General features: G+C 43.4%; 1 protein-coding gene across 10 annotated transcripts in view; it reads left to right on the top strand.

Moving 5' to 3' along the window:
• Kmt2c (lysine methyltransferase 2C) overlaps positions 1-13,137 on the top strand; it is a 203,292-nt gene that overhangs the window by 153,191 nt on the left and 36,964 nt on the right. For 9 of the 10 annotated variants that reach the window (XM_090333583.1, XM_090333576.1, XM_090333579.1 and 6 more), the window contains 7 exons: positions 85-299; positions 3,106-3,179; positions 4,460-4,642; positions 5,008-6,921; positions 7,430-7,707; positions 10,112-11,925; positions 12,650-12,761. In XM_090333583.1, the coding sequence (XP_090189709.1) occupies positions 85-299; positions 3,106-3,179; positions 4,460-4,642; positions 5,008-6,921; positions 7,430-7,707; positions 10,112-11,925; positions 12,650-12,761 (4,590 nt within the window). The remainder of the gene's footprint in view (positions 1-84; positions 300-3,105; positions 3,180-4,459; positions 4,643-5,007; positions 6,922-7,429; positions 7,708-10,111; positions 11,926-12,649; positions 12,762-13,137) is intronic. The other variant, XM_090333578.1, reaches the window with a different exon arrangement.

The following is a 13,137-nucleotide window of genomic DNA, read 5'->3' as shown; positions in this document are numbered from 1 at the left end:
AAATCTTAATGTATATGGTACTTGCGCACTGTATTAGCAGGTTATTTTTGTCTATGAGGTGAAGGTATTTATTTTTTTTGCCAGGGATAAAAACCCAGCATACAGCACAATGGCAGGTGATCCTAACAGCTCATGGGCTCCGTCAGCTCCCGCCATGGAAGGTGAAAATGATACCCTGTCCAATGCCCAGAGAAGCACACTGAAGTGGGAGAAGGAGGAGGCCCTGGGTGACATGGCAACAGTAGCTCCAGTTCTCTACACAAATATTAATTTTCCCAATTTAAAGGAAGAATTCCCTGGTGAGTCTCCTATCTTACCAACATTTCTTTTGCGTATCAACCTTATTTTTAATCTACATTGTATCTTCACTTGTTTTCACCTGGTTTGATTGTCCACCATGTAAAGATTCCCTAGAAATTCAGAAACACACTGTATGGTTCCTGTGCTTGTTTGCATATGTCCCCAAAGTTGTTTTAATTAATGACATTAGTAGCTTTCCATCCCCGATGTTTATAAATCAGTATAAGGTTCTCAGTTCTTGACACTGGAATTCCCTGGTGCCCTTTTCCATTTCCTCCCCTTCCTGATGAGTCCCTGACACCTCTTGGAATATGTAGAGGATGTGACAGTAGTGATTTTGAATTTCTGAACAACCAGAAGACAAAACTGTAGTGAAATGTCAATTATTGCATGTTTGTTAGCAGTGATGTCTTTAAATTTATGCTGTCGGAGAAGCTTGGATTTAAAAATAGATTGAAATTCCACCTTGCAGTAGCTTCTTAGCCATTGTCAGAAGATGAGCTCTTTCAAGTTCTAGAGTTGTACATAGATACAGCCTTCCAGATAGATGGCTCCTTTTTGGTGTGGTTTCCCTGTAGTACTTTGTTCATTATATATAGAACTAAACTACATATTGCTTTATTTAACAATAGAATTCTGGTTGTGTAATGCAGGACTGCCACCATTCATCAACTACCTTTTTTTTTTTTTTTTTTTTTTGATCAATTGTGGGAGTTGAACTCTGGGCCTGGCGCTGTCCCTGAGCTCTTGAGCTCAAGGATACCACTCTATCCCTTGAGCCACAGCACCAGCTCTGGTTTTCTAGTGGTTAGTTGGAGATAGGTATCTATCTCTTGGACTTTACTGCGAGACTGGCTTTGAACCATGATCCTCAGATCTCAGCCTCTGAGTAGCTAGGATTACAGGCGTAAGCCCCTGGGCTGGACATCAACTACTTTTATTAACTGTGTTCATATTCATTATCTATAATTGAGAAATACAACTTTTTGTTGTTGTTGTTGTTTTATTTATTTTTGCCAGTCCTGGGGCTTGAGCTCAGGGCCTGAGCACTGTCCTTGGGCTTTCTCAAGTCTAGTGATCTACCAGTTGAGCCACAGTACCAATTTTGGCTTTTCTATATATATATGGTATTGAGGAATTGAACTGGGGTCTTTGCATGCTAAGCAAGCACTCTCCCTCTAGGTCAAATTCTCGCCTAAGAAATGTAATTCTTCTAAATCATCTTATTTAGCAAACTCTGTTTTTGAAGGGAGGAATATAATATTCTGGAATAATTTCATTGTATGAATCAAGCACCTCATGGAATACTGTGTTAAGACTGTTGGTCTGTGCACCAGTTTCAATGTTTATTGGCTTTATATGGAGTAAATTGTTCCTATTACTTGTCATTAACTATGATCTCACCCAAGCTTCATTTTATATATCATCATGTCACTACATTTTATAGAAGCAACTTACAATAATTATATGTTGCATATAAGTTCTCGTAACAGGTATTTATGATTAATTGCTTTGTGTCAAGATGATAGACTTCTGTTTGCTGTCTAACGTTTACAAAACTTACATATTCTGATAGTATCTGGTATAGTTAGTTGTATGTATTACACTTGAATTATACTTATTTTGGCTACTTAATCCTTTGAAGTAAAAAAAATTGTGGGGCCGGGAGATTGGCCTAGTGGTAGAGTGCTTGCCCAGCATGCACAAAGTCCTGGGTTCGATTCCTTGGTACCACAAACATAGAAAAAAGACAGAAGTGGTGCTGTGGCTCCAGTGGTAGAGCACTAGCCTTGAGAAAACCCAAGGACAGTGCTCAGGCCCTGAGCCCAAGCCTAGGGCTGGCAAAAAAAAAAAAAAAATTGAGTTTCAAGATCAATCCGGGCCAAAATGAAATGAAATTTGAGGTGTGGTGACATTGGCCTTTTATTCAGTCTACATCAGGAAACATCAATATTGAGACTTATAATCAATTATGGCCTGGGAGAAAGCAAGAATCTATCTTAAAAATAATAAGAGCAAAAGAAATGGAAGAATGGCTTAAGAGAAATAGCATCTGCTTAGCAAGTGAGGGGTCCTCAGTCCAAGTCTCTACCACCAAGAGAAAAAGAGACAGAAAATGGTTGGCCAGGCTCGGTGGCTCATATCCTCAATCCTAGCTACTCAGGATGCTGAGATCTGAGGCTCAAGGTTTAGAGCCAGCCTGTGCACAAAGGACCTAAGACTCTTACACCTCTAGAAAATGGGAAGCGGGGCTTGGCTCAAGGGTAGGGCAGTATCTTGGAGATGAAGGGCTCAAGGTCAACATCCAGGCTTAGGGTTAGAGCAGTAGCCTTGAGCTGAAGAGCTCAAGGACAGCCCCCATGCTGAATTCAGGCCCTATGCTCACTGGGGGAGACGGGGGATTCTTATTTGGCCTACTGTGCTAGGAACTTTATTTTATTTGAAGAACTTAATAGGTTGAGGACACCTTATCAGAAACTCTTGGAACCAGAAGGTGTAGGGTATTTCTACATACATACTGAGATTGCATTAGGTCTACTGGGATGAGATCCAATACAAAACATGAAGTTTATATATGTATATTTAATGCCACTTTATGATCCCATCGTGAGGTCATATATGATAGTTTCTACTTGTGGTATTGTGTTGATACTCTAAAAACTTTTGAGTTTAGATAATTCCAGATAGTTAATTACCAGTAGGTGAAAATGTGGTTAAGAGAATTAGTTGCCAGCCATTTACCCATGTTTCTGTTATACTGCGCCAGGCCTTTCCTCTGCAAACATGTACTCTGTTCTTTTGCAGACTGGACAACTCGAGTAAAGCAAATCGCTAAGTTGTGGAGAAAAGCAAGCTCTCAGGAAAGAGCACCATATGTGGTATTGAAAACTTAAACACAATATTTGGACCTTGTTTTTATTGTATTAGATTAATAAAGATTTTTCCATTGTAGGAATTACTTGTGGGACTAACAGGAAGTGCTATTTTCAGTGCTGTCCTTACAACACAAGAAGTTCCACTATTTAGTATGCTGGACAGTGTTGTGATTTGAACTTGGGACCACATGCTTGATCGTAAAGTGCTCTTCTACTTTAGCCACACTCCCCAGCCCATTTTTTTCCTTTAGTTATTTTCCTGATACAGTCACGTTTTGTTTTTAAAGAATCACATTTTTGTCTGGGGCACCTAAGAAATAGATAGTCCCGCCTAGCTAAGTTTATAGATATGCACCACCATGCTTGTCTTCTTTTATAAGAACTTTTTGCCTGGGCTTGCCTTGCATCACAATCATGCCAGTCTCTTCTCTCCCTAGTAGCTCAAGTTACAGATGTGTACCACAATGTGCAGCTCGCTTTTTTTAGGGGGGGTCTTGGGGCTTGAACTCTGGGCCTGGGCACTGTCCCTGACCTCTTCTGCTCAAGCCATTTAAAGCCACAAGGCCATTTCCAGTTTTCTGGTGCTTAGTTGGAGATGAGTCTCATGGACTTTCATGTTTCTGACTCTTGGAGGTTTGGCTTAATATTTTTCTTACTTCTACATTAAGGCACATGTCATTTTTCCATTATCTAAGAATGTGTTGAGATAGAATTAAAAGATTACACCTGAGATTTCCCAGGCTGATTAAAGTACATAGAAATATCCATATGTGGGGCTAGTAGTGTGGCCTAGTGGTAGAGTGCTTTCCTAACATGAACAAAGCCCTAGGCTATATTCCCTCAGTACCACATACACAGAAAAAGGCTTAAGTGTTGGAGTGCTTGCCTTGAGAAAGCCCAAGGCCCTGAGTTCAAGCCTCGGGACTGGCAAAAAAAAAAAAATCGCTACCTGGTGGGTAACATGCATTGTGAAGAGTAGTGTACAAGCCCCCCCCCCCCCTTTGTTTTGTTTTCGGTGGGGCTTGAACTCTGGGCCTGGGCACAGTTCCTGAGCCCTTCAGCTCAAGGCTACCACTCTACCCACTTCCCCTTGATCCTCAGATCCCAGCCTCCTGAGTAGCTAGGATTCCAGCCCAGCTGTTGTGCAAGCCTTTTCTTATCAGAGGCTGGAAGCTCTAGAGGCGTTTCAGTACATTTAGGCTATTTTACTAAACTTCTACTTAAAAATAGAGAGCATGTTCATGTATTCTTGGAGGTTAATTTTTTTTCTCTTTCTGTTAAAGCAAAAAGCCAGAGATAACAGAGCTGCTTTGCGTATTAATAAAGTGCAGATGTCCAACGATTCCTTGAAAAGGCAACAGCAGCAGGATGCCATCGAGCCCGGGGTGCGCATGGACGCGGATCTTTTTAAAGATCCGCTAAAGCAGAGGGAATCGGAACACGAGCAGGAGTGGAAATTCAGGCAGGTAGGAGGGGCTCGGGATTATTTGCTCTTTACATTTTTGCTTTTTGAGACAAGGGCTATTTTTGCAGTTATTTCAGAATATAGTTCTTAATGCACCCTGAGAAATGTTAGTTAAAATAGGCTGTTTTTCCTTTTTAGTAAAATATATTTCAATGGACTGGTGAAGTTCAGTGAAGGATCATCATAACATATTGCCCTAGGCATGCACGGAGCATTCTACAAATGATAATGATTGCTCTTCCTCAGGAATTGGTACTCTAATGGAGAGGCAGATTAATTTTCTGTGGTCCCCCATCTTTCCCCTTCCCCCTTGATAGTTACTTTTTTCCTCAAAGGTGATTATTTCTTTATTTTCTATCTCAAAAGCAAATGCGTCAGAAAAGTAAGCAGCAAGCTAAGATTGAGGCCACGCAAAAACTGGAACAGGTAAAGAATGAGCAGCAGCAGCAGCAGCAGCAACAGCAGCAGCAGCAGCAGCAGCAACAACAACAACAGCTTGGTTCTCAGCACCTTCTGGTTCCCTCTGGTTCCGATACTCCAAGTAGTGGAGCCCAGAGTCCCCTGACACCTCAGCCAGGCAATGGAAATATGTCTCCAGCACAGACATTCCATAAAGACCTGTTTTCAAAGCAACTACATAATGCCCCTGCATCCACCCCTTCAGATGATGTATTTGTCAAGCCACAAGCTCCGCGCCCTCCTGTCACCCCAGCCCGTGTACCCGTTCAGGAGACTCTTTCTCAGTCTTCTTCTCAGCCACCTTCTCCACAAATGTTTTCACCAGGATCTTCTACCCCCCGACCACTGTCTCCAATGGATCCTTACGCAAAAATGGTTGGTACCCCAAGACCACCTCCTGCGGGTCATAGTTTTCCCAGAAGAAACTCTGTTACACCAGTGGAAAACTGCGTGCCTTTATCCTCTGTACCTAGGCCCATTCAGATGGGTGAGTCAACAGCCAATAGGCCGTCCCCAGCCAGAGACTTAGGTTCTTCCTCCACGCCTAGTAGTGACCCCTATGCAAAGCCTCCAGATACTCCTAGACCTGTGATGACAGATCAGTTCCCCAAACCTCTGGGGCTTCCTAGGTCTCCTGTAATTCCAGAGCAAACTGCAAAGGGTCCTCTCGCAGCTGGAACCGATGATCACTTTACTAAACCACCCCCTAGGACAGACGGGTTTCAGAGACCACGGATACCTGACCCATATGTAAGGCCTGTATTGACTCCTGCACCACTTGATGGTGGTCCTGGGCCTTTTAAGACTCCGCTGCACCCTCCCCCGTCTTCTCAGGATCCCTATGCATCATTGTCACAGGCATCAAGACGAATGTCGGTTGACCCCTACGAAAGACCTGTCTTCACACCGAGACCTATGGATAATTTTTCTCATGGTCAGTCAAATGATCCATATAGTCAGCCTCCCCTAACCCCTCACCCAGGGATGAGTGACTCCTTTACCCATTCTTCAAGGGCTTTTCCGCAGCCTGGAACCCTGTCAAGACCAACATCTCAGGACCCGTATTCCCAACCCCCAGGAACTCCAAGACCTGTTGTAGATTCTTATTCCCAACCCTCAGGAACAGCTCGGTCCAATCCAGACCCCTATTCTCAACCTCCTGGAACTCCCCGGCCTGCCACTGTTGATCCGTACAGTCAGCAGCCCCCAACACCGAGACCATCTCCACAGACAGACGTATTTGTTGCACCTACCACGAATCAGAGGCACTCTGATCTGTATGCTCATCCTCCGGGGACACCAAGACCTGGAATTTCTGTTTCCTACTCTCAGCCACCAGCAACACCACGGTCACGGACTTCAGAAGGGTTTACTAGGTCTACAGGGGCAAGACCAGCCCTCCTGTCAAATCAGGATCCTTTCCTGCAAGCAGCACAGAACAGAGGGCCAACTTTGTCTAACCCTTTGGTAAGGCCACCTGATACATGTTCCCAGACACCTCAGCCACCTGGACCTGGCCTTTCAGACTCGTTCAGCCGGGTCTCCCCATCTTCTGCTCGTGATCCCTGTGACCAACCTCCAGGGACTCCTCGGCCTCAGGCCGACTCTTTTGGAGCCAGTCAGCTTGCTCACGATGTTGCCGACCAGGCAGGACCTGGCTTGGAGGGGAGCTTCAGCACGTCTGCAACCCCTGCCAGGAGTTCTCAAGGGCAGCAGTTCTCCAGCGTCCCCCAGCATCCTGGACCTGTGCCGACCTCAGGAGGAACTGACACCCAGAACACTGTAAATATGTCTCAAGCAGACACGGAGAAAATGAGACAGGTAGATAGGGCCCATGTTCCCAGATGGCTTTTCAGTTTTACTTTTCTGGTGCTGGTCCTGGGGTTTGAACTCGCGGTTTTTGTGCTTGACCACTTGAGTCACCCCAGCACACCTCCAGATGTTTTACATATCATACTTGTAGAAGCTGTTTCTTTGATTAGATAGCAACCTCTTTTTAGTCGAGAGCCTTTTTGAACTATAAAGGAAGAAATATAACTTGGTAAAATTAACACTAATTTATTAGATTTATCTATATAACTTCAGTCTTCATGAATTCATTAGGGAATAGTTAAGTATTCCTTATCCATAAGGCTATATGGCAAAAATAAAGACCCAGATTACCAGTTTTTAAAAATGATTAGCTGAGTAGTGAATGTAATTAGTGTTTTATCAAGTTTTGAAATACTTAGACATTTAAACATGGCCATAGCCACATGACAGAAGCATTAGAATTTAAAAAGCCCTTTGAGGATCAGAAATTCTAGTAATTTTCCTTTTTTCTGTTTAGCGTCAGAAGTTACGTGAAATCATCCTTCAGCAGCAGCAGCAGAAGAAGATTGCTAGTCGCCAGGAAAAGGGGCCCCAAGACACACCAGGAATGCCCCATCCAGTGCCCCTCCCACATTGGCAACCAGAGAGGATCAACCAGGCTTTCACACGACCTCCACCTCCTTATCCTGGGAACATGCGCTCTCCAGCTGTTCCCCCACTAGGGCCTAGATATGGTCAGCGTGGCCCCTATCCTCCTGATGTGGCTGGTATAGGGATGCGACCTCATGGGTTCAGGTAATGCTTTTAATTTCCTGCTAGATACAAAAGGCTGTAAAAAACTAGGTGTGGTGGCTCATGCCTGTAATCCCAGCTACTTACAAAGACAACCAACAGTTCACAGTCAGACCAGGCAAAAAGTTAGTGAGAGTCCCATGTGCTGTGCTGGGTTGTCTACCTGTCATTCAGCTACTCAGGAAGCATAAATAGGATGCTTGTGGTTCAGACTTGCTTGGGCAAAACATGAGACCATGTGCTCAAAAAAAATTAAAAAATGGCGAAGTGGACGTGGCAGAACTTAAAGATCATCTGCCAAGCAAGTGCAGGGTCCCGAGTTCAAATCTCTCATTACTATAAAAAAATTAAATAAATTGCTATAGAAGGATCTGGATAAACAGAATTACTCTTTATCAAGGTGTTTGTTACTGCTTTAATTTGTTTCTCCATGGAGAGAAACAGATGTTTGTTAGTTTTCTAATAAGAAGTCATGAAACCTTCCTTCCTTGAGACCTTTATAGAGATTCTAGCAGCATCCTCTTTGTTATGCAGTATTCAATATCGCGGCAGCATTTAAGATACAGTTTATCATACCAGTCGGATCACTTTCTCCAAAACGTAACCTTCACATTTTGGCAAGGTGTCTTATATGGCCAATGATGGAATTTGTCTTCTCCGAATTCTATTTTTATTTTAAAAACGAAAATCTAAATATGTATGGTCAGTTTCAGATTGGAAGGACAATTCCATTTAGGAACTTTCTGTAATGGAATCTGATTGTAAAGTTGGCAGTGATGAATTATGACCATATTTCCTTTTTTGAAGTGTTTGTACAGTGGTCAAAGCCAAATAAAGGTATGCCCTAGATACAGTAAGGAGAAAATTTCTTTTAACATATGCCTTTTAGAAGATAGCGTATTTCATCTTGTTATCTGTATCTTTGTATTGTGTTATAATTTAAGCCCATTGCTGTCTCCTCTTTCCTTCTCTCTCTCACTTTCTTCTCTCTCCCTCCCTCTCCCTCTTTCTCTCTGTCTGTCTCTGTCTCTCCTTCTCTCATTCTTTCTTTTTGTTAGTTGTGGAGCTTGAAGTGTGGGCCTGGACATTGTCCCTGAGCTCTTTGGCTCAAGGCTAGTGTTCTACCACCACTTTGAGCCACACCACTTTGGTTTTCTGGTGGTTAATTGCAGATAAGAAGCTCACAGAGTTTCATGCTCAGGCTGGCTTTGAACCATGGTCCTCAGATCTTAGCTTCGTGAGTAGCTAGGACTATAGGATTGCACCACCTGGCCACCAGAACCACCTGGCTATGTGTTTGGTAGTTTTGTTTGGTTGGTTTTTTTCTTGAGCTAACACTTTTTTTTCCACTTACTGTATTTTATTTTCAGGATAGCATGTAGAGGGCTTACAGCTATATTCGTCAGGTAGTAAGTACATTACTTTTATTTTTTTTTTTTCTTGCCAGTCCTGGGTTTGGGCTCAGGGCCTGAGCACTGTCCTTGGGTTTTCTCAAGGCTAGAGCTCTACCACTTGAGCCACAGCACCACTTCTGGCTTTTTTCTATATGTGTGGTACCGAGGAATCGAACTCAGGTCTTCGTGAATTCTAGGCCAAACTGCTGGCCCCTGAATCATGTTCTTTTTTTTTCCTCAGTCCTGGGCTTGAGCTCAGGGCCTGAGCACTGTTCTTGGGCTTTTCTCAAGGCTAGCACTCTACCACTTGACCCTCAGCACCACTTCCAGCCTTTTTCTATGTATGTGGTACCAAGGAATCGAACCTGGGTCTTCATGCATGCTAGGCAAGCACTCTTACCACTAGGCCAAACTCCCGGCCCCAATCATGTATTTTTTTTTATTTACCTGTATTTCTTTCTAAGATTAAATAACATGTTTCAGCAAAGCATTTGCATATTTTATCTTTAACTCAGGGTCTTGGTAGGCACAGTTCCTAAGGTTTTTGTGTTGTTTTTGTTTTTGTTCAAGGCTAAAGCTCCTACCACTTGAGCCACAGCTCCACTTCTGGCTTTTTTGGTGGGTAATTGGAGATAAGAGTCTAATAGATTCAGCCAGTGCCTCAGCAGGCTTTGGACTGTGGTTCTTAGATTTCAGCCTCCTGAGTAGCTAAGATTACAGACGTGAGGCACCTGGCATCTGGCTCCTTTCTTTTTCATCTTATTCTTCTCACTTCCTACAAGCAAGTAGGTCTATTAGTGTGTTCAATCTCCAAATACCTGTCTTTGTGCCATGTACCAAGGCCTATAAAGTCTTTCCAGTCCTGTTTCATAAGTCTTTGTGTTTAGCAGTAGTTCCTTTTTTTATCTATAATTTAACTAAAAACTTCTTTTCCTTTTTTATCACAGTTCTGGCTTCAGCGTAATAATGCTTTATTGTTTATTTTTGTTGGCTTGTTTTTTTTTTTTTTTCAGGTTTGGATTTCCTGGAGGTACCCACGGAACCATGTCTAGTCAGGATCGCTTTCTTGTGCCTCCTCAGCAAATTCAAGGATCTGGCATTCCCCCACACCTAAGAAGATCAATGTCTGTGGAAATGCCTAGATCTTTAAGTAACTCCACAATGGCTAATCCAGTTGGGCTTCCTCAGCATTTCCCACCACAAGGCCTGCCAGTTCAGCAGCACAACATACTAGGCCAAGCATTTATTGAGCTGAGGCATAGGGCCCCTGACGGGCGGCCTCGACTGCCTTTCACCGCTTCTCCTGGAAGCATGATAGAGTCCCCTCATGCAAGACATGGAAACTTGATTCCCCGGGCAGACTTCCCAGGTCCCAGACATCCAGAGGCCTTAAGACGGCCACCCCAGGGCTTACCTCACCAGATTCCAGCGCATCCGGATTTGGAACCAGTGCCATCATCTCAGCAAGAGCAAAGTCATCCCACTTCTATGATGATGAGGCCTCTGAATCATCCCTTGGCTGGTGAGTTTCCTGAAGCTCCCATGTCAGCATCTGCCCCAGTTGAGACAGCGTCGGATAATTTGCACATTACCAGTCATTCTGATGGTCTGGAAGAAAAGCTAGACTCTGATGACCCTTCTGTGAAAGAATTGGATGTTAAAGACCTTGATGGCGTTGAAGTCAAAGACTTAGATGATGAAGATCTTGAAAACTTAAATTTGGATACAGAGGATGGAAAAGGAGATGAATTGGACACTTTAGACAATTTAGAAACAAATGATCCCAACCTCGATGACCTCTTGAGGTCAGGAGAGTTTGATATCATTGCGTACACAGACCCAGACCTTGACTTGGGGGATAAGAAGAGCGTGTTCAATGAGGAACTGGACCTGCACGTTCCCATGGATGAGAAGCTAGATAATCCATGTGTATCTGCTGAAACAAAAAAGGAGCAAGAAGACAAAACCGTTGTTCTCTCTGATAACTCTGTGCCACATAAAAATTCCACTACTGCCAGTGAGAAGGTAAAGAGAGAAACTGGGTCTCCAAATACTGAGGAAGAAAATAGATGTGAAATTGAGAAAAGTGATGAGAATAAAGATGGTATTAACACTCCTTGCTCACAAACTTCTGCTCAGTCAGACCTGCGTGATGGGGACAAGACTTCTTTGCTGCCTTCTGATCCAGATCTGCTTGAGAAGAGAACCAGTCAAGAAAGTGCTGGCTCCAACACTGGTTCTGTGCCGAGCTCCTCCTCACCACTGCCTGCCCGGGATGGGACGAATGCTTGTGATATAATGGGATCCACTCCTGTCCTCTCAAGTTTACTAGCCAGTGAAAAGGCTGATAATTCAGACAGTAGGCCCCTGGGGTCTCCCCCTCCAACTCTGCCAGTTTCACCCTCTAGCCATGTGGTGAGTTTACCTCCTACCTTAATGGCACCACCTGGCTCTCTTTTGGATAATTCCATGAATTCTAATGTAACAATCGTCTCTAGAGTAAACCATGCTTTTTCTCAGGGTGTGCAAGTAAATCCAGGATTCATTCAGGCTCAGTCAGCTGTTAACCACAGTGTGGGGACAGGAAAACCTACAAATCAAAATGTGCCTCTCACAAATCAGTCCAGTACCACTGGCATGTCTGGACCTCAACAGCTAATGATTCCTCAAACGTTAGCCCAGCAGAATAGAGAGAGACCCCTCCTTCTAGAGGAACAGCCTCTGCTCCTGCAGGATCTTTTGGATCAAGAGAGGCAAGAACAGCAGCAGCAACGACAAATGCAAGCCATGATTCGTCAGCGGTCAGAGCCATTCTTCCCTAACATTGGTAGGAATTCCATTTTCTGTCTCAAAATTATTGCTGTAGGCTTTATGGTGGGTGAGAGAAATTACCTGTGGAATAGAAAACTGAGAATTCTGCAACTTGAAAGTGAAAGCAATTCCTTCTAGTTATAACTTAGTTACAAACCACATTCAATTTCACTATTTACGGTATAGTTTAATAGAAATTTGAGGCAGCTTCTTAGTTGGGTTTGCCAACCCATGGGTACCATATCTTTTTCAGAGTCACGGGAAGATAAAATTTAAGAAAATTATGATAATAAAGTTTCTTTTGTGCACGACAAACACTTGGCCATTTATTTTCACACAAGTTAATTTACTCCCATTGGCTTACTTAATTTTAAAAATAATTACAACAAGCAATGGAGTCAAAATGGTCTGCATACCTCTGAGTATGAATAGGAGAACCAACAGTCAGTAAGTGTACATATCTGAAGAATGCAAAAACTAAGCATTCTGCTTGATATGTGTTCACATTTTTATGGCTTTTACATTTTTTATCATTACACTTGATAGACTTCTTATTTTAACTGATGCAATTAACTGCAGGATATGGTTGTTACTAGCTCATAATTCCCGATGTGTTATAGAAACAGGTAATGGTCGTTAAAGGATCAGCTGAGAGAGTTGATAATGGTTTGTAATACTTACTTTGTCTTGAACCCCAAGTACTGTAACATCTGTAACTCTAAAACGCTCTTCCTTTTTAGATTTTGATGCAATTACAGATCCTATCATGAAAGCCAAAATGGTGGCCCTGAAAGGCATCAACAAAGTCATGGCCCAGAGCAGCCTGGGCATGCCAGCCATGGTGATGAACAGGTAGGTGGGTGAGCTCCCCCCATGGGGCGTGTGACGGCGCGTAGAGTCACTGCTGGTCCTAGAGAGCGCACACAGACACTGCACCCCAGACATAATGACTGTTGACATTACTTGCATAGAATCAGACGTGGTAGACTATTAAGGAGGGCAAACCTTATAAAATACCAAATAGCGATGTGGAAGACTGACTTGATCAGTCAGGAAATTGAAACCAGTTATGGGTAAGCCAGGCACTGGTGACTCAGCCAGGCTACTCAGCAGCCTGAGATTTTAGGATCACAGTTGATAGCCAGCGGGGAAGTAAGTCCCTGAGACTCTATCCTCCCATTAACCACCACAAAACCAGAACGGCACTGTGCGTCAAGGGGTAGCGCGC

Source organism: Megascapheus bottae, chromosome 5 (assembly GCF_031878675.1).
Source record: "Megascapheus bottae isolate mThoBot1 chromosome 5, mThoBot2.hap1, whole genome shotgun sequence".
Lineage (NCBI taxonomy): Eukaryota > Metazoa > Chordata > Mammalia > Rodentia > Geomyidae > Megascapheus > Megascapheus bottae.
Note: the sequence above shows the minus strand (reverse complement) of the source record. Positions and strands in the feature narration are given on the sequence as shown.